Source organism: Ursus maritimus, unplaced genomic scaffold, assembly GCF_017311325.1.
Source record: "Ursus maritimus isolate PB19 unplaced genomic scaffold, ASM1731132v1 scaffold_28, whole genome shotgun sequence".
Taxonomy (NCBI): Eukaryota; Metazoa; Chordata; class Mammalia; order Carnivora; family Ursidae; genus Ursus; species Ursus maritimus.
Window position 1 is genome coordinate 5,429,343 of NW_024425341.1, and position 21,094 is coordinate 5,450,436.

The 21,094-nt window shown below is 36.5% G+C and overlaps 1 protein-coding gene across 1 annotated transcript in view; it reads right to left on the reverse strand.

Moving 5' to 3' along the window:
- Nucleotides 1–21,094, reverse strand: part of ADAM9 (ADAM metallopeptidase domain 9) — a 135,782-nt gene that overhangs the window by 78,330 nt on the left and 36,358 nt on the right. Inside the window, exons 10-11 of the mRNA XM_008686620.2 lie at nt 18,652–18,733; nt 18,039–18,172 (exon numbers count right to left, since the gene is read on the reverse strand). Coding sequence (XP_008684842.1) covers nt 18,039–18,172; nt 18,652–18,733 — 216 coding nt within the window. The remainder of the gene's footprint in view (nt 1–18,038; nt 18,173–18,651; nt 18,734–21,094) is intronic.

A 21,094-nucleotide genomic window follows, 5' to 3' on the forward strand; every position in this document is an offset into this window, starting at 1 on the left:
TCAGACCACAAAGCTATGAAACTTGAAGTCAACCATGAGAAAAAATTTGGAAAGACCACAAATACACAGAGGTTAAAGAACATCCTACTAAAAAATGAACAGTCAACCAAGAAATTAAAGAAGAAATTTAAAAATGCATGGAAGCAAATGAAAACAAAAACACAACAGTTCAAAACCTTTGAAATGCAACAAAGGCGGTTCTCTGAGGGAAGTACATAGCAATACAGGGCTTCCTCAAGAAGCAAGAAAAGTCTCAAATACAAAAAGTAACCTTACACCTAAAGGAGCTGGAAAAAAAACAGCAAATAAAGCCTAAATCCAGCAGGAGAAGGCAAATAATAAAGATTAGAACAGAATCAATGATACAGAAATAAAAAATAATATAAACCCACAGAACAGACCAAGGAAACTAGGAGCTGGTTCTTTGAAAGAATTAACACTGATAAACCCCAGACTTATCAAAAAGAAGAAAGAAAGGACCCAAATAAATAAAATCATGAATGAAAGAGGAGAGATCACAACCAACACCACAGAAATAAAAATAATTATAAGAGAATATTATGAGCAATTATATGTCAACAAATTAAGCAATCTGGAAGAAATGGGTGCATTCCTAGAAACACAGAAACTATCAAAACTAAAACAGGAAAAAACAGAAAATCTGATCAGACCCATAACCAGCAAAGAAACTGAATCAGTAATCAAAAACAAACAAACAAAGAGTCCCAACAAACAAAGAGTCCAGGGCCAGATGGCTTCCCAGCAGAATTCTATCAAACATTTAAGGAAGAATTAAGACCTAGTCTTCTGAAACTGTTCCAAAAAACAGAAATGGAAGGAAAACTTTCAAACTCATCCTATGAGGCCAGCATTACCTTGATCTCAAAACCAGACAAAGGCCACACTAAAAAGGAGAATTAAAAACCAAAATCTCTGATGAACAGGGATGTAAAAATTCTCACCAAGATACTAGCTAACAACCGTATATCAAAAGGATTATTCACCACAACCAAGTGGGATTTATTCCTGGGCTGCAAGGGTGGTTCAACATCCACAAATCAATCAATGTGACACACCACATCAATAAAAGAAAGGACAAGGACCATATGATCCCTCTATAGATGCAGAAAAAGCATTTCATAAAATACAGCATCCTTTCTTGATAAAAACCCTCAACAAAGTAGGGATAGAAGGAACATACCTCAAAATCATGGAGGTCATATATGAAAGACACAGCTAATATCCTCAGTGGGGAAAAACACAGCATTTCCCCTAAAGTGAGGAACACAACAGGGACATCCACTCTCACCACTGTTGTTCAACATAGTACTAGAAGTCCTAGCCTCAGCTATCAGACAACAAAAAGAAATAAAGGCAACCAAAGTAGCGAAGAAGAAGTCCAACTTTCACTCTTAGCAACGACCTGATACTCTATGTAGAAACCCAAGACTCCACCAAAAAATTGCTGATACAGGAATTTAGCAAAGTCACAGGATATAAAATCATTGCACAGAAGTCTCTTGCATTTCTATACACCAATAATGAAGGAGCAGAAAGAGAAATCAAGGAATCGATCCCATTTACAATTGCACCAGAAGCCATAAGAGACCTAGGAATAAACCTAACCAAAGAGGTAAAAGATCTGTTCTCTGAAAACTACAGAACACGTATGAAAGAAATTGAGGAAGACACAAAGAAATGGAAAAACATTCTATGCTCATGGACTGGAAGAACAAATATTGTTAAAATGTCTACACCACCCAAAGCAATCTACACATTCAATGCAATCCCTATCAAAATACCATCAGCATTTTTCACAGAGCTGGAACAAACAATTCTAAAATTTGTATGGAAAAAGACCCTGAATAGCTGAAGTAATGTTGAAAAAGAAAACCAAAACTAGAGGCATCAAAATTCTGAACATCAAGCAGTATTACAAAGCTGTAATCATCAAGACAGTATGGTAGTGGCACAAAAACAGACACAGATCAATGGAACAGAATACAGAACCGAGAAATGGACCCAAAACTATAAGGTCAACTAATCTTCAACAAAGCAGGAAAGAACACCCAATGGAAAAAGACAGTCTCTTCAACAAATGGTGTTGGGAAAACTGGACAGCAACATGCAGAAGAATGAAACTAGACCACTTTCTCATACTATACACAAAAATAAATTCAAAATGGAATACAGACCTTAATGTGAGACAGGAAACCATCAAAATCCTAGGGAAGAATATAGGCAGAAACCTCTATGATCTCAGTCACAGCAACTTCTTACTAGATACATCACCACAGGCAAGGGAAACAAAAGCAAAGATGAACTATTGGGACTTCATCAAGATAAAAAGCTTCTGCACAGCAAAGGAAACCGGTCAATAAAGCTAAAAGGCAAACTACAGAATGGAAGAGGATATTTGCACATGTCTTATCAGATAAAGGGCTAGTATCCGAAATCTATGAAGAACTTATCAAAATCAACACCCAAAAATAAATAATCCAGTCAAGAAATGGGCAGAAGACATGAGCAGACATTTCTGCAAAGAAGACATACAGGTGGCTAACAGACACATGAAAAAATGCTCAGGATCACTCGGCATCAGGGAAATACAAATCAAAACCACAATGAGATATTACCTCACACCAGTCAGAATGGATAAAATTAACAACTCAGGAAACAACAGATGTTGGCAAGGATGCGGAAAATGGGGAACCCTCCTACACTGTTGGTGGTAATGCAAACTGGTGCAGCCACTCTTAAAAACAGTATAAAGGTTTCTCAAAAAAACAAAAATAGAACTACCAGCAACTGCACTATCATTCAAAGGATACAAAAATAGTGATTCAAAGGGGTACATGCACCCTAATGTTTATAACAGCAATGTCCATAATATCCAAAATATGGAAAGAGCCCAAATGTCCATCAACTGATGAATGGATAAAGATGTGGTGTATAAATTTACACACACACACACACACACACACAGACACACACACAGGAATATTATTCAGCCATCAAAAAGAATGAAATATTGCCATTTGTAACAATGTGGATGGAACTAGAGGATATCGTGTTAAGCGAAATAAGTCAATCAGAGAAAGAAAATTATCATATAATCTCACTGATATGTGGAAATTAAGAAACAAAACAGCAGATGTTAGGGGAAGGGAGGGAAAATAAATAAGATGAAATTAGAGAGGGAGACAAACCGTAAGAGACTCTTAAGTATAGGAAACAAACTGAGGCTTGCTGGAGGGGAGGTAGGTGGGGGGATGGGGTTATTGAGTGATGGGTATTAAGGATGGCACTTAATGTAATGAGCACTGGGTGTTATATGCAACTGATGAGCCACTAAATTCTACATCTGAAACTAATAATATACTACATGTTAACTAAATTGAATTTAAATATTTTTTTAAATGAAGAATGAAAGAGAAATAAAGATGCCCTTGTTGTGGGGGGGGGGTGCTGACTAAGAGATAAACTACTATCAGACACACACTAAAAGAAATTCAAAAAAGGGTAACTAAAAAATGATACCAAATAGAAGGTCAGAGATGCAAGAGACCAACGAGTAATGAAACTGAAAACTATGTAGGTAAATGTAAACAAACAAGAATGAACAATGTTCATTAAACAGTAATAATACATTCCTGACACATAGTTATATAAGTCAGGAAGTGGATAAAGTTAAACTGCTCTAAAGTCCTTGAATTGTGTAAGGAAGGATATGATTTAATATTAAACATGATAAATCAAGGACACATGTTGTAATTTTTAGAGTAACTCCCCCCAAAAATCAAAGATTCCATAACTTCCATTCTAATAGAGGCAAAATAATGAATATTGAAAACACACTAGTAATCCAAAATAAACAAAATAGAAGATTTTTTAGAAGAATATAAAAGAAGTAAGACAAATAAAAAACACATAAGGTGGTAGATTTAAACCCAAATACTGCATCTCATTAATTCTAAAACATACTTCCACACATTTAAAATACTCTGAAACTGAGCTTCATCTAACAATTAAAGTATTTATTTAATGGGCACCATTTTTTCTTTCTCAGTGGCATATAAATAATGATATATCTCACAATCAACTCCATCTACACTTAAATACAGCACATTACTAATTACATTAAACATAAGTATATTAAATGATACAATTAGAGACAAATATTGTCAAGGTGGAATAAAAAATAAAACCTAAACATGCTGTCTCGAAGCATATATCTAAAACATACAGAAAAGTTTATAGCAAAAGGGTAGAAAAAAATATACTTCCTACATGAAAAAAAATCTGGGGAAGCTAAGTTAATATCAGACAAAATTGACAGTCTAATCAATAAAAAAGGCAATGAAGACACACAGATTGAGAAGAAATAAAACTGTTCACAAATGACAGTCATCTATGCAGAAAATCCAAAAGAATCAACAAAATAATTTCTGAAACTAGTAAGTGATTAAAGTAAACTAATTAAAGCAATGAAAGGTTGTAGAACAGAAGATTAATATGCAAGTCAGTCGCTTTCTTATATACCAGCAACAAACAATTAGAATTTGAAATTAAAAATGCAGTACCATTTACATTAGCAAAACCAAAAACAAAACAAAACAAAAAAAATACTTAGGTATAAATCTAACAAAATATGTACAAGATCTATAGAGAATAACTACAAAACTCTGATGAAAAAAACAATCAAAAACAACCTAAATAAATGAAAAGATAATCCATGTCCAAGGATAGGAAAACTCAATACCAAAAGGTGCCCATTCTTCCCAACTTGATCTATAGATTCAAGGGAATCCCAACTAAAATCCCAGCCAGTTATTTTTTGGATATCAACAAAGCGATCTGAAATTTATATGGAAAGAAAAAGGACCTATAATAACCAACACAATATTGAAAGAGAACAAAATTTAAAAAGTGACAGTTATCTCAGGCACCTGGATAGCTCAGTTGCTTAAGCGACTGCTTTCAGCTCAGGTTACAATCCTGGGGTCCTGGGATCAAGTCCCACATCAGGCTCCCTCTGCTCTGTGGGGAGCCTGCTTCTCCCTCTCCCTCTGCCTGCCACTTCCCCTGCTTGTGCGCTCGCTCTTTGTCAAGTAAACAAAATCTTTTAAATAAATAAGCAAACAAATAAAATAAAAAGTGACAGTATCTGACTTTAAGATTTACCATAAAGCCACAGTAAATGAAGACAGCATGGTACTGGAAAAAGAATAGACAAATGGATCAATGGAAGAGAATCAAGTCCAGACATAAACCCACACAAATACAGTCAACATATCTTTGACAAAGAAACAAAGACAATTTGATGGAGAAAGGATAGTCCTTAACCCAATAAAGAGTATCTGCTGCAAAGAAAAGGGAACCCTCTTACACTCTTGGTAGGAATGCAAACTGGTACAGCCACTCTGGAAAACAGTATGGAGGTTCCTCAAAAAGTTAAAAATAGAACTATCCTAAGATCCAGCAATTGCACTACTGGGGTATTTACCCAAAGGATATAAAAATACTGATTCAAAGGGATACATGCACCCCAGTGTTTATAGCAGCATACAACAATAACCAAATTATGGAAAGATCTCAAATGCCCATCAACTGATGAATGGATAAAGAAGATATGGCATATATACAATGGAATATTACTCGGCCATAAAAAAGAATGAAATCTTGCCATCTACAACAACATGGATGGAACTAGAAGGTATTATGCTAAGCAAAATAAGTCAGTTAGAGAAAGACAAATACTGTATGATTTCACTCATATGTGGAATTTAAGAAACAAAAGAGATGAACAGGGTAGGGGGAGAGAGCGGCAAAACAGACTCTCAACTATAGAGAACAAACTGAGGGTTACTGGAGGGGAGGTAGGCAGGGGATGGGTTAAAGGGGTGATGAGTATTAAGGAGGGCACTTGTGATGACGAATCACTAAATTCTACACTTGAAACTAATTATTACTTAGTACGTTAACTAACTGGAATTTAAATAAAAACTTGAAAAGAGGAAGAAAAGTATCTGCAAAATCTTTGGCAAACATTATGTTTAATGTTAAAATGTTGAAAACTTTCCTTTTGATATCACTGTATGGCAACAGATGGTAACTATACTTGTGGTGAGCATAGAATAATGTACAGAATTGTTAAATCACTATGTTGTACACCTGAAATTTTAATATAACATTGCATGTTAACTATTCTTTGTTTAAAAAAAAAAAAAGACGACAAAGATGCACATTACAACAACTACTTGAATATTGGACAGGAGGTCCTAGCCAGTACAGTCAGGTAATAAAAATAAATAAATAAAAGCTATAAGGATTGATGAGGTAGAAACAAAACTATCATTACTGCCAGATATGATTATATAAGTAAAAATCCAAAAGAATTTACAGGTGTGTAGCACTAATATAAAAATGTAATAGGCTGCTAGATATAAAACAAATATAAGAAGTCAATTTTATTTTTATACAAAAATTAGAAAATTAATTTTTAAAAGAGAAATCATTTACAATAGCAAACAAAAATACAAAGCATAGGAATAATACTAACAAATGAAGTTTAAATCTCTATAGAGAAATATAAGAGGAATTAAAGATCACGGACTTGAAGATTCCTTACTGAAAACATGTTAATTCTTCACCAAACTAATCTAGAGATTTAATACAAGATCAAACCCCTAATAAGACTTTTTTATGGAAATGGACAATTCTCAAATTCACATGAGAAAGCCACAAATAGCCAAGACACTCTTAAACAAGTAGGTCAAAGTAGGACAACTTGGTTTTTTTTTTTGTTTTTGTTTTTTTTTTAAGATTTTATTTATTTGACAGAGAGACAGCCAGCGAGAGAGGGAACACAGCAGGGGGAGTGGGAGAGGAAGAAGCAGGCTCCCAGCCAAGGAGCCTGATGTGGGGCTCAATCCCAGAACGCCGGGATCACGCCGTGAGCCGAAGGCAGATGCTTAACGACTGCGCTACCCAGGCGCCCCTAGGACAACTTGTTTTATACAAGAAATTATAAAGCTGTGAAAATTAGGAAACTACAGTAGTGATGCAAATAAACAATGATAAACAAATGAAATAGAAGAGCCCAGAAACAGACACATATATTTGCGGATACTAGATTTATGACAAAGGCTGACACTGCAAATAGCACCAAAAGGGATATATCTTTTTAACACATGGTGCCAATTCAACAAAGTACTCCTATTGGGAAAAAAACCTGACCTCTACCTGACACAATGCACAAACAGTAATTCTAGGTGGATTATGGACCTAAATTTGAAGGTTAAAACAGATCAAGAATCTGGAAGACAATACAGAAGAGTATCTCTGTGACATCAAAGTTAGGGAACAATCTCCTAAATAAGAAACAAAAAGCAATAGTTGTAAAGGAATAGATTGATACACATGACTACATTAAAATTAAGATTTTTCACTAAAAGTCACCAAAAATTTATAAAGGACTTCTATTAATAAAGATAGTCAACCCTATGGCAAAACTGGGGAGAGTGGGATTGAACAGTATCTTCACAAAAAACAAAATCCAAATGGCCCATAAACATAAACAGGTGATCTAATCTTGTAAGTAATCAGGGAAATGCAAAGGAAAAGCACAATAATATACCACTCTATATCCAACTCATGAGCTGAAGTTTAAAGTGGATAACCTCAACTGTTGGTGAGGTATGTACTTAGCATTCACTGTATCCCACAACACATCTCCTCCAGCCCCCTTTGATTTCAGCAGTTATGGTGGACAACTTCCTACAACTCCTACCTCTAAGCTTTTTTTGGCTTGTAACGCAAAAGTAGAAGGGAATTAAAATCCCAGGGGGCAACCTTCAAACCAAAGGAAGATGGAAGCAATAATAAGGAAAATGTAATGCAGCTACCTGTATCAGGATGGACAACTATCACAAACACAATATCAACTAAAAAAAAGCCACACCAATAGGAAACATACTTGTATAATTCTGTTTATTTACTCTATTTATTCTATGAATAGAGTTCAAAACAGGCAAAAACTAAAGTGCTTAGGAATACATATTTTCGTGCCAAACTGTCACGAAAAGCAAGGGAATGATTACCATAAAAATCAGGATAATGGTTAACTTTAGGGAAGAAGGTATGATGGAGAAAACTACAAAAGGGACTTCCGAGGATCCTGGTAGTGACCTGACATGGGTGGCTACACAAACGTTCACTTTATAAAAATGTGTTCATCTGGGGGCGCCTGGGTGGCACAGTCAGTTAAGCGGCCAACTTGATTTCAGCTCAGGTCATGATGTCAGGGTCCTGAGATGGAGCCCTCTGTCGGGCTCCATGCTCAGTGGGGCGTCTGCTTCAAATTCTCTCTCCCTTTCTCTCTGACCCTCTCGCTCGTGCTCTCTCTCTCTCTCTCTTAAAAAAATAAATAAATGTTTTAATGTGTTCAGTTATACATTTGTTTAGCTAGATTTTCTATATGTGCCTTATTTTTCATAATAAAAGTGTTTAGAAAAAAAATACATCACAAGTTCTATCAGAATAGGAAGGCCCTGCAAGAGTTATCTGTGGTGCTTCTCTTTCTGCAGTTGGGATCAGTAGAGTCTAGTAAACTAGAAGAGTACTCAATCAGGACTGAGAAATCCTTTAGGAAAAAAAAAGATGAATTTACTCAACCTGACGGGGGTTGTTAAAGATCAGAAAGCCGACATGGGGTTATGGCTTTTATAGGAAGCGATCATTTAAAAAAAAAAAAAAAAAATCCAAGATAAAGACCAGAGTAAGAGGTAAATTTGGAACACAGGGCAAGCTTTCTCTGAAAAACAAAACAAAATAAAACAAAAATACACAAGAAGATGTAACAGAAAACACCACCATTATTAATGTTGGAGGAAGTAAGCCCATTTCAACTAGGAATAGGCTAAAGCCATCTGTCTAATGAGGTAATGCCCACCAGATCTTAAAGAGTTAATCCAACACCATCTCCATTATGTCCATTCTGCCCTCTGCCCAGAGTACTTCTCTGTTCAAAGTGGAAGTGAATGCAATGCTGTCTGGGATAGTTCACCTGTTCCTCAGAAGAAGCAGGTTGCCCTTCATTCAGTAGTGAAGTCTCACTTACAATCTTTTGGGGTATAAGTCTTTTATTCTCTAAGATCTTGTATTCCTAAATCTAGAAAGCAATGTTCCTTCATTAGAAGTCCTTTGCCATTACAAGCGTCGCCTCAAGATGTCTCTGTTTGCTACAGACTCAATTTTATCCTAATATTAACCTTTTTTTTTAGTAGGCTCCACGCTCAGTGTGGAACCCAGTGCAGGGCTTGAACTCACGACCCTGAGATCAAGACCTGAGCTGAGATCAAGAGTCAGATGCTTAACCAACTGAGCCACCCAGGTTTCCCTCTCCTAATACTCCTAAAGTGCTTCTACACTAACCCCTGTAAGCAATGACGTCCCAAAATTTCATTCCTTGCACCATTCACCCAGTCTCAATCTGTCTCTTTAACATTTTATTTTGCCGTTAAGACCATGTGTAAGCCATGTCCCATTTCAACCCTGCAAGCATAATACATTTCTGCTTCATATACAAAAGGTCAATTGTGAAAACAGCTCAAGAGGTGAACATCTGTAAGCAGTGGAATATTTATATTTATCCAACACTTACTACCAGCTGTATCTCTGTCATAGAAGATAAGTAAAAACAAACAGGACTTTTTTTCTTTTTGCCCTGGGTAATTTTAACTTACTACAGTTACAAAATTACTATTACAAGTTCAATAAAATGTGTACACACTCACATAATGACTCACTACACAGTCACGCCACCTCCCTAAAAGGCAAGGGCAACAACTGGCAAATATTCTATATATCCTAAAGTCTCTATTGGAGGGGCGCCTGGGTGACTCAGTCAGCTAAGCGTCTGCCTTCGGCTCAGGTCCTGATCCCAGGGTGCTGGGATCAAGCCCCATGTCAGGCTCCCTGCTCAGCAGGGAGTCTGCTTCTCCCTCTCTCTTCCACTGCCCTCCTCCAGCTCACGTTCTCTCTCACTCTCTCTCAAGTAAATCAAATCTTTAAAAAAAAAAAAATCTCTATTAGAATACTAAACAAAAGTGTGAACTAATATGGCACCAGAAATAATGGGAAAATAAAGTCCATGCAACCCACTCAGATCTATTTGAAATATGATCATTCAGTGAAAACTTTTTAAAAATAAATAACTCCACAATAAAAACTAACAACATATAATATTTCGACCATATATTATCAGTTCTCAAGAGTAAAGTCCAGGGGAACATTGATAAATAGCAACCTCCTAAATGTTCAATGCTATTAATATCTGTAATAGACTGGTACCTACACTTTTTCTAGACTACCGCTTTTAAATAATATTGCCTTATTTCCTAACTAAAAAGAAGTATCTGCTCAGAACAAGATGATTCAAAAGACAAAGAAAAGCCGGAAGAAAAATACAAAAGTGACCTGAAAGACTACCACGAAAAATCAGAGCCAGCTAAACATTTTGGCATACTCCCTGCCAATCTTTCTTCACATGTTCATATTTTTAAAACAGGAGTAATTCATACCATGATATCTCATGTATTCTTTTTTTCACTTGAATAAATATGTACTTTAACTAACATATGATTAACCAGCGTGATTTACAAACCATCTTCTGTAAAACCCTAGAGTTTCTAAGGAGATGCTCACAGGCGCCAGGGCCAACTAATACATTAGATACAGCACAAAACCGAAGAGCCATGATAATTTCTATGGCCTGCAAATTTACTTTAAAATCAGAAGAAAAAAAGGGAAATCACAATAATGAATATTTAATAATGAATCCAGCCTGGGTTATATCTGTCTTTATACCAATATAATCATAAAATATAATTTTTCATATTTTTAATGGAAGAAGGGGCTCACAAAAGCAAAAGAGCCTAAGGCCCTTGAAAATCATAATGCAGCCTAGGGGGAGAAAGGGCCATGGAGCAGTTAGAGGGGAGAGGGTGTTTCTCCTCCTCCCACTTCAACCAGAAAAACTCCCCTCATGTATTTTATATACTGGGCATCTAGGTAAGAATACAGTAGGGGAAAAACAAAGGAGGAGGCTTCCCCAGCTTAAAAAAAAAGTCTGAAATGCACTGTTTAAAAACATGACTTCTAGGAGCGCCTGGGTGGCTCAGTCGTTAAGCATCTGCCTTCGGCTCAGGGCATGGGGATCGAGCCCCACGTAGGGCTCCCTGCTCCGCTGGGAGCCTGCTTCTTCCTCTCGCACTCCCNCTGCTTGGGTTCCCTCTCTCGCTGGCTGTCTCTCTCCCTGTCAAATAAATAAACAAAATCTTAAAAAAAAAAAAAAAAGACTTCTGGTACTATACAGTTTACACTAAATAGGTATTTGGTGGTCAGTTTAAACAGTCTATTTTTTTGGACATGTGTAAGTTGTGCCGTTTTTATTGCTGAACAATGCATATACATATTGTTTGCTCAAATTCTGATTATTCCCCTAGAACAAATTTCCAAAACTAAAATTGCTGGCTTAAAAATGTATCTTGTAAGGTTTTGGACACAAATAACCAATCTGTTACACAGAAAACCTCCACCAATTCTCTTCATACCAGAAGTATATGAGAGTGGCCTGGTGACTTACATACCGTGGTTTCATAGGTTAAAAACATGCTATTTCATTGTTTTGATTTACATTTCTTTGTTTAGTAATGTGGAGAAAAGTTTCACAAATTTACTGATCTTTTGTATTTATTTCTTGTATTATGAGCTACCTGATCATATCCTTTGCTCATCTGTAAATTTTGCTATTTTTATTAAAAAATAAAACAAAAACCCTGTCTCAGATGTTTCAAACAGTATTCTTTGCTATTTGCCCTTTCACTGTTTGAATTGTCTTTTACATACACAACTCTTCAAATCTACAGACTGTTTTGTCCTCTACAGTTATGGGGTGAGGGAGGCAGTGGAAAGGTTTATGTTTAGAAAAACCTTTCTCTAGCCAAGATTATATCTATTAAGTCATATTTTCTTCTATTTCATTATATATTTGGAATTTATTTTAATGTATGATGCATGGTAATTTTTTTCCAAATTCTTAACAAATTAGCCTAATTTACTGAATAACCCCATCTTTAAAAAAATGTCACTTTTACTATTTGAGGTTTCTACTATTAGACTGTTGATATGTTTATTACGCATTTAAGTTAATATTATACAATTGCCAAACATAATAGTTCATACCAAAGCCGCCTTTAAGGGTCTTCTTTTTCAATATTTTCTTCACTACTATTGTAAAGTTACCCTTCCAAATTGACTTTAAATTAATTTTTGTCAAGTTCTAGAAAGAAATTAATATATACAGATCTGGAACTTGATTGGAATTATATTAAATTTATGAGCTAATTTGATAAAGACAGATACATTGCCAATAGTCTTCTCATAAAAAACACTGCCTTTACTCAAATTACGTATTCCAACTTTCAGTAAACTTCTGTGTGTTCTTTAAACAAGTGCTGCATATTTCCTATTAAGTTGATCCCAAGGTATTCAGAATTTTTGGCAAATATAGTTTTTTCCTCGCATTTTTTCAAAATAGTTATAACCGGTCTATTGGAAATCCACTTATGTTGCAACTGTATTTCTAATACTATTTAATTGATTCCCTTGCTTTTCAAAACTAGACAATCATATTAACATCATTACCCCTTCTTTTCAAATGTTTATTCCTAAATCTTTTTCTTATTCATTGCACTAGCTAGAAAATCCAAACCAAAATAAACTAATAGTACTGATAGTATCATGAATGCCCAATATTTTATGGTTTCCCCTCCAATCTTACCCCGTCCTTCTCCCCCCGTGTTCTCTGCATAGAAGGTTGACCTATACAGACTGCATCCAATGAAACACAGCCAATAAGAGGCACTGGCAGAGATAAGAAGTTGGTAGGAGAATAAGACTGATTATTCCTCTGGGTCCCACTCTATCAGGTTACCCGATGTTGGCAGTTTCCCTCTACTTCAACTCCTAAGTGGTCAGTCTCTCCCATAGCCATAGTTATTTCTCTCCACAATCCCGTAACAGTTCTCTCCCTTCACATCTTCTACACCCCTACCGGGTCACATACTTAAGCTAGTCCCCAAAACTTCTTGCCTGTTCTCATGGGGAAAATGGTAGATCACCTTATATTAAAGATGATCTCGTATTCATGCTGAAGTTTTAATATGCAATAAGTTTTAAATGTAATATTCATAATACCATTTTATTCCAAATATTTTATAATTACTTTGGCCTCTAGGTCTCTGATATAAGATTTACTTAGAAGAGTGTTCTTAAATTACCAACTCATTTAGGGTTTTTGTTATTAATACCTAGTTTTACCACATGGTGACCAAAGAATGAGACCTGTTCTGTTTCTGCTTCTTTTCTAAGTTATGTAAGTCTTTTGGCAAAATATACGGTCAATTTTTGTGGAGATTCCTGAACACCTGAAATGAAGATAAATGTTCTGTTTGTACAGAGTTATATTTTTATCTATTAAATCAACCATACTAATATTTATTTAAACTTCTATAATCTTATGTGCTTTATTAATGATTAAGAAAGAGGTTTTAAAATTTCCTCTAAGATATGTGCTCATTTTCCCTTGACATGCTTTTTACATTACATATTTTAATAACATAACACCAGCAATTATAATAAATGTTCATTAATGATCATACATCTCACAAATGAAAGGTGATAATTTTTGCCTTATTTTGAATCTCTTTGTCTCAGCTATGTTTCCCAGATAAAACATTATAATGGTTTGAGAACTAGTCTGAGAGGCATTCCATATATATTTGTCAAAATTGCTTTATTTGGCCTTAAATTATTATATCTTACACTCTGTATTTTGTAACACCTTAACAAATGTTCTCTTGGACTTTTTTTTTTCTATGTCGCATACTTTCTCTAAAAATTTTTTGTCCTGGGGAGCCTGGTTGGCTCAGTCAGTAGAGCATGTGACACTTAATCTCAGGATAACGAGTTCAAGCCCCAAGTTGGGTGTGGAGCCTACTCAAAAAAAAAAAAAAAAAAAAAAAAAAAAAAAAAAAAAAATTGTCCTTGTGAATTAGAAATGTGCATCCTGTTTTCATTTCTACCTTGAGGTCATTATTATGACGATTTAAAACGCAGTTAGACATCAATTTCTTCAATTTTCTGTGATTTTATACCTTCCCCAGTTGTTTTTATTTCTTTTAATATTACATATTTTCTTTCAAGTTCCATTTGTTCTTGTTGCCCCTCCACTAAATCAAACGGCCCAAAAACTGTTCTTTCTACTGTCTTCTCAACATCCAATCCATCTTTCTAATTTTTAATCCCTGTCCTTTCCCCCTGCAATCTGGGAAAGCTTATCAAGATTGACTTGCAGATCTTTTTTGAGCAGGCGTGAAGGCAGAGTTGCCCAACCAGGGCCAAAATGAGTTCCCATGCTAAGACTGAGATAAATTTAGACCTCCTGGATCCACTGCTCAAGAGGGAATCCCAAACACTTCACCCCCTCTCCATTTCCTAACACACGCAGCTGCAGCACCACTCCCTGCCTTGAGTCTCCTGAGACAAATCTCCTGTCCTTCAATCCTGTTTACATTTATCACCATAGGAAGCTGTAGCTCTGTATAGGCCCTTATCTCCCTCCTGTTCCCTTACTATGCACCCCGGAATTCACAGTCCATCATCAGCGAAGACTCTGACATCCTCAACCTCTGCTCTGAAAGTGCCTTTCAAGGGGCAGGAGCTTTTTCCCAAACCCGAATACAACTAGAGATAGAGTCAGTGTTCTTCCTCCAGATTGCGGCTTCTAGGTCATTCTTTCTTGCTCCTTCCTAAAATCTCCCAGCTCTGAGTCTCATAAAATTAAACTACCTGCTATCTTTATTACTAACATACCAACCCCTGAGTTACTCCCTCTCATGTCCTTCTCACCAACATTGTCCCTCTAACACTATTCTTCTCTTAATTTTTGCTGACTTCAATATACAGGTATATAATCCTATTAATCTCTAGGGCTCTCCATGGCTTGAACTCCTCTCCTCCAATGATCTAATCCTCCACCATTCAACCACTCACTGCCATGCTTTTAATGGACATTTTACCATTACTATAATTTATAATCTCAACTTCACCCATCTTACCCTCCCCAGGTACACCTTTATATTCCAATATAACTTTAATCCCACCAGGACATCTGATTCACTGGTGTTTCCCCTTTTCACTTCCCTTATCCCCTTAATGTGCTCCCCTTCCTAAGCCTTATCCAACTTAAATGTCATGGTCCATCATGATAATTACTCCTTTGCAAATAGATCTGACTTCCTTGCACCACTCTTACTCCGTTGTATCTGGCCTAACTACAGCCTGGTTAACATCCCCTCTCTCATGTACCTATGCAGTTGAATGTGGCTGCACACAAACACACAACCACAAACCAATCTCACTTAAAATTCAGGACTATGAATCTCAAGTGACCCTTTAAAACGGCCCAGGAAACATACTTTACTCCATTTATTCTCCCATTCTACCACGCAACTATTTCATACCTTGTCTTATCTCCTGAAATCCCCAACAGCTCCCCCGCAAACTTTCAGCTGATGAACCTCCTTCCTACTGCACTGACAAAACTGAACCACAGACTCCCAGCACAACTACCCGTCTACCAGCAACAACATCCATTTATTCCTATTACTACAGATACCCTGAGCTCCAATAGAACAAACCCGTCCACTTGTGCCCCATGCCCTCACCCACTTAAGGTCAGCTATAGCAATGTGGCCCTCTTTGTTCTAGATCACCAACTTTACCCCTCTACTAAATTAGTCCTCTTAGCATACAAACCTGCTGTAATTTTTTCCATCTTGAAAAACAGTCTGTCATAACCATACTTCTTCCTTCATACTTGGCTCTTCCCACAGAGACCCACACAGCTTTCTACTCATCTCCTTCAAGTACCTGGTCTAATATCACCTCAAAGGAGCTTACCCTGACAATACGAATCTAAAAATTGCAACCTGACCTCTACCATCACCACCACCACCAATTCTGGCCCTCCCAATCTTTCAATCCTGCTCTATTTTATTTTCCATCGCACTTATCACCTTCTAATGTTCTCTACTACAGATGTATTTATTACATTACTAGTTTGTCTTCCCCCATTAAAATGTGAACTCCATTAAGGGCAAGTCTTTACCTAATTCACTGATATACTGCAAGCGCCTAAAACAAAGCCTAACACCTAGTCAGCACCAAAAAATACCTGATACGTTGGTTAGGCATCTGACTCTAGGTTTCAGCTCAGGTCATGATCTCAGGGTCTTGAGATCAAGCCCTGAGTCAGGCTCTGTGCACAGGGCAGAGTCTGCTTCAGTTTCTCTCTCCATCTCCCTCTGTCCCTGCCCCGCTCTTGCTCACACATGTGTGCGCTCTCTCACTCTCTCTCAAATAAATTAAAAAAAAAACTTAAAAAAATCAAATTAAAAAATGAATGAATAAATAAATAAATACTTGATGAGTGAATGAATAAAGTATGGGTCCATTCTTCACTGCTTCTTACACCACTTTAAATTCCACTCTAGCACTGTTTCAGGACATTCCTTTCCTAAGTCCGCATACCACTGTTTTCACCTTAGTCTCCTGTCTTATCTCATGGTTGATTATTCACTTCTCGTTCCCTGAACTCATGTCTTCCTCAACTTCACTCCCAGCCAAAGCAAATGCTAAATTTACTTCCCTCTCCTACAGGAAATCTTTTACAAACATATGACTTTTCTTGTGAATATAATTACTTTTTTCATTAAGTATAGTTTTTTTTTTCATGAACCCTGTTCTAATTCTTCCGCATCTATTTTTCAGCCTAGTATTTGCTCAAAAACAGGTAAATCCTGCAGCAAATTCTACTCGAGTGCTTTCCTTTACCATGATTTAATTAGAATTGTACTTTCAGATCTGAAGATAAAGAGCTGGCTAACAGCAGTTTTTATTATTCTTTCCATGCTCCAGGAACATGAGGGAGGTAGGAAAGGAAATGAACAGTTGGGGCTATGGCTAGTCCTCATAGGAAATCTTCATCTGTGTTTGGAAAAAATGAACATCTTCCACATCTAATTTTTTCTCTAGCTCAGCTTCTACTCACATACGCATTGTGTACGTCTAGCTCTCTGCTTAGCACTACTGCCTACTAGGCAGGAACCTTGTTCCCTTACAACAAATCCACATCAAAAAGAAGCCCAAGGACCCAGTGGTGTTGTTCACCTGTAGATCCTCTATTGTAATTACTTTTGAATCCCGGCAAAGGAAGGGGTTCTAAGATCACAGGCTCTGGACCCAGACTTCCTGACTTCAAATCCCAGCTTCACCACTTACTTAGATGTGTAACCTCACTTTCTTTATCCTTAACTAGAGATACCCACATCTCTTTAGGTTGCTGAGCATTAAAGATTAATGCATTTTAAGTGCATAATAATGTACTTAATAAATAATATTCATAATAAATAATATTCAATAAATGTTAGCTCTTCTTTCTCTTCCTCTTTGTCTTGCCTCTCACCTTTATCTATAAAAGTAGAGATGTTAGTAGGACTATGTCAAGACTTCTATTTAAGTGACAACAAAGCACTTTCTCAAGAAGGGATTTATGAGTAAATGCTTCATACAGTCTTTCAATCTAATCCAACCTGCACTACATCTAATAGAAACGCTTTCCTAATTCCTAATTCAGATATAAATTTTTCCATGTTCTTATACTCTTTTGGTGTGTCAATTTACACAAGAGTGTAGCCACATACTTGTGCCTATACAAATGTTTCTTTCTTAAAGCTCTCTGGAATCATTTACTTAATTAAAAAACAGACTTCTCATTGGTGTATCATGTAATTAATCTCAGAGGAGCCAGGACTAATTTTTCAACATAGACATGAGTACATCACAGAATTTAAGAAACACTTATCTATGATATCATGTTAAGAAGAACAAGAAGAAAGAATTCAGTTACTCACGATGCTCCTGAATTCATGATGCAGCTCTTTGCTCCACAAAAACAATCTCTGCCATCATCATGATTCATTCCAAGGTTATGACCCAACTCATGAGCAACAATGGATGCAAACGTCTCCACTGTGATTTGCCCAAACTCCCCAAACACAGGAAAGTATTAATTAGGTTTCTGAACAAAAAGGATATGTTTACTACTTTTTCCACAAAAGGAAATTAATCACTATGATGGTGAAAGTCTTTATGATAAATCAAGTACCCAACATCAGTCTTCATACATTTCACCAGGAAACTGATATGACATGGAGACAAATCCTTTAAGCAACAGACCAATTACTTTAGCACTAATAAGTTATTCGCAATGATTTATGGGAAAACAGATTCATGGTTCTGATTTAATTTTCTTAAATGGGGTTTTAATTTCCTTGTCCATAAAAAGTGAGAAGCTAATAAACACATAACATTAGAAAACTTAATCCAGTTTCTAAAGAAAGAACACGTCTATCACTTCTACCCAAAATATTGTTTTAAGGACCAGGGGAGGAAGTATGTGGTCAGATGCCTGACACTGTCCTAACGCAAACATCCAAAGTTAAATATCAAGAACAAAAAACGTACCACATTAATCCCGCCTGCGTGGCTCCTTGAACATACTGTTCCCACGAATGCCATTCCTGCAGTCCCACCAAAACCTTTCTTCCTAAATGAAAATTCAAGGTAAAAGTTAGAAAATGTACTTGGGGGTGGGGGGGAATGGAACACATTGCTCTTACTTCTTTGAGTAAGCTTAAACTGGGCTGGTAGAACCTACCAAAACTGGGAGAAAAATGGCAAAGATAATTGACATTTTAAAATCAGAATACAATTAAGTCTTATTTCTTTTTTATTCTCAGAGAATAAGATTAATATCACAAACTCATTTTTCAGACAAATAAAGACATGTTTTAGATACCAAACCAAGTTTTTTTTCCTACCCTCTAGATGAAAAATCTTCCTAAAATGCATTATATTTATTTATTCAAAAATTCTAATGAGGAGAGACAGGTAACACACTAGTGAACATAACACACACCAGAGGCTGCAGAGCAGGGAGCACAGGGAACCTAAGAATCACAATGGCCTCCATATGGTTCCCAGACAATCATCCCTGACACACTTGTTTCTCAAGACCTATTTTCTCCACCTGGAACTCTTTGGTCCAGTAAATACTCCTAACTCATTCCCTCACCTCCTTCAAGTCTTTACTCACAAGTGTTCTCTTTGAGGCCTTCCCTCACCACACCAACCTGACTCCTCCAATACTTTTTTTTTTCTTGGCAGGTGCTCCACTATTTATTGAATAGAAAAGCATAGTAATAAAAATACAAAGTACTTAAAATATTCTATAAGCTTTCACAAGTGCTTTACAAAAATAATCTCATTTGATCCTGAAACCCTACTAGATAAAAATTATTGGGCCCACTGAACAGATTAAGAAACTGAGACTCTGGGAAGTTGTATCTTCAGCTGTTAGGTCACCAAGCTGTGGTTTGACATAATGCTTTCTGATTCCACATTTACCATCCTTAACAGCTACACCATCCTGTAGCCGGGTAAGCACATTCTTATTAGGGAGAAATGCAAGAAAAGAAATCTGTCTTCAGGCCACCAGGAGCTGAGCCTACAGTTCAACAAAAACTCTGGCTACTAAGTTTCTTCAAACATTTCCTGGACTCTGTCTGAGTCAGAATATGAGCTTCACTGGTCGTACCTTAACCTTCCTGGGAGACATGCACCTACAGAAAATGAGGTACTTATTCCTTCACATGACAACAGAAAATTAGAACCCAAGACTAGTTGTATATCTAGATCCATTATCAAAAATTTATAGATGACAGAGGCCACGTGACATGTCCAAGCTCACGACAGTTCTTTCTGTACCAGCCTCCACTAGCAAGCCAAGGCAGGCAACTCCTTCAGATAAGAAAGTCAGATGCCCACCCTTGGCCTTCCGTGGCTAAACTAAAGGCAAGGAAATGGAGAATTCAGCCTTATGCATCATCTCAGGCAGCGCTTTTCAAACTATCTAGAGGGAACGGCCAGTCATTTTTTCTTTAATTTCCATTCACTGCAGACCAATACGTCATGTTCCCATTTTTTTAATTGATATTATTAATATGCTAATCTCAGGCGTACAACACTGTCATTGGATAATTATACACATTATGAAATGCTCACCACCATAAGTCTAGTTACACTCTTCCTATACTTTTACTTCTACCCTCGCTGCTCTATTTTTCCTCCTTACCACTTACTAGTATTTAATATATTATACACATTTATTTATCTCATTTATGGCTAATCTCCTCCACCAGAATATGGACTCCATGAAGGCAAGAATTTTCATCTGGACAAACACAGTACAACTGGATGAGTTCCCTTACAGAAAATTCTAGAAAATGAAAATTAACTCACATTAAAAGAAATTAAAAGAAAAAAGATTAGTGGTTGCTTGGGGAAGGAATTTTTTTTTAGAGAGGAGAAGAGATTGGATTACAAAGGGGCCAAGGAAACGACTGGAGGGAATTGATATGTTTATTATCTTGATCATGGTGATAGTTTCATGGCTATATACATACGTCAAAACTCATCCAAATGTACACTTTAAATATGTGCAGTTTAATCTTTATCCATTACACCTCAATAAACCTGCTTAAAAATTTAAAACATCTTAAAAATAGAGAATTTTTGTCTTCTTTATTCATTGCTATCCCCAGTGCCTAGGGTATACACCTAATAAATACACTATAAATGAATGAATAAATCTTTCCCTGGGGCATCTGACCAGCAAGGAGAAGAGGACCAGAGATACAGACATAAGGGGTTTGCCAGGGAAACACTTGAGCCAGATCACCCTCTACTTAATGCCATAGTCTCCAGGCCCTACTCACATACTCAATGCTTCTAAAAGGCTCTTTAGTAACCCATTCTTAAGCAAAAACACAACCAGGGATCATCAGACAGACATCTGGGAAATGCCTCTACATGACAGATGGATACCAGACAGAAAAGACAAGACAGC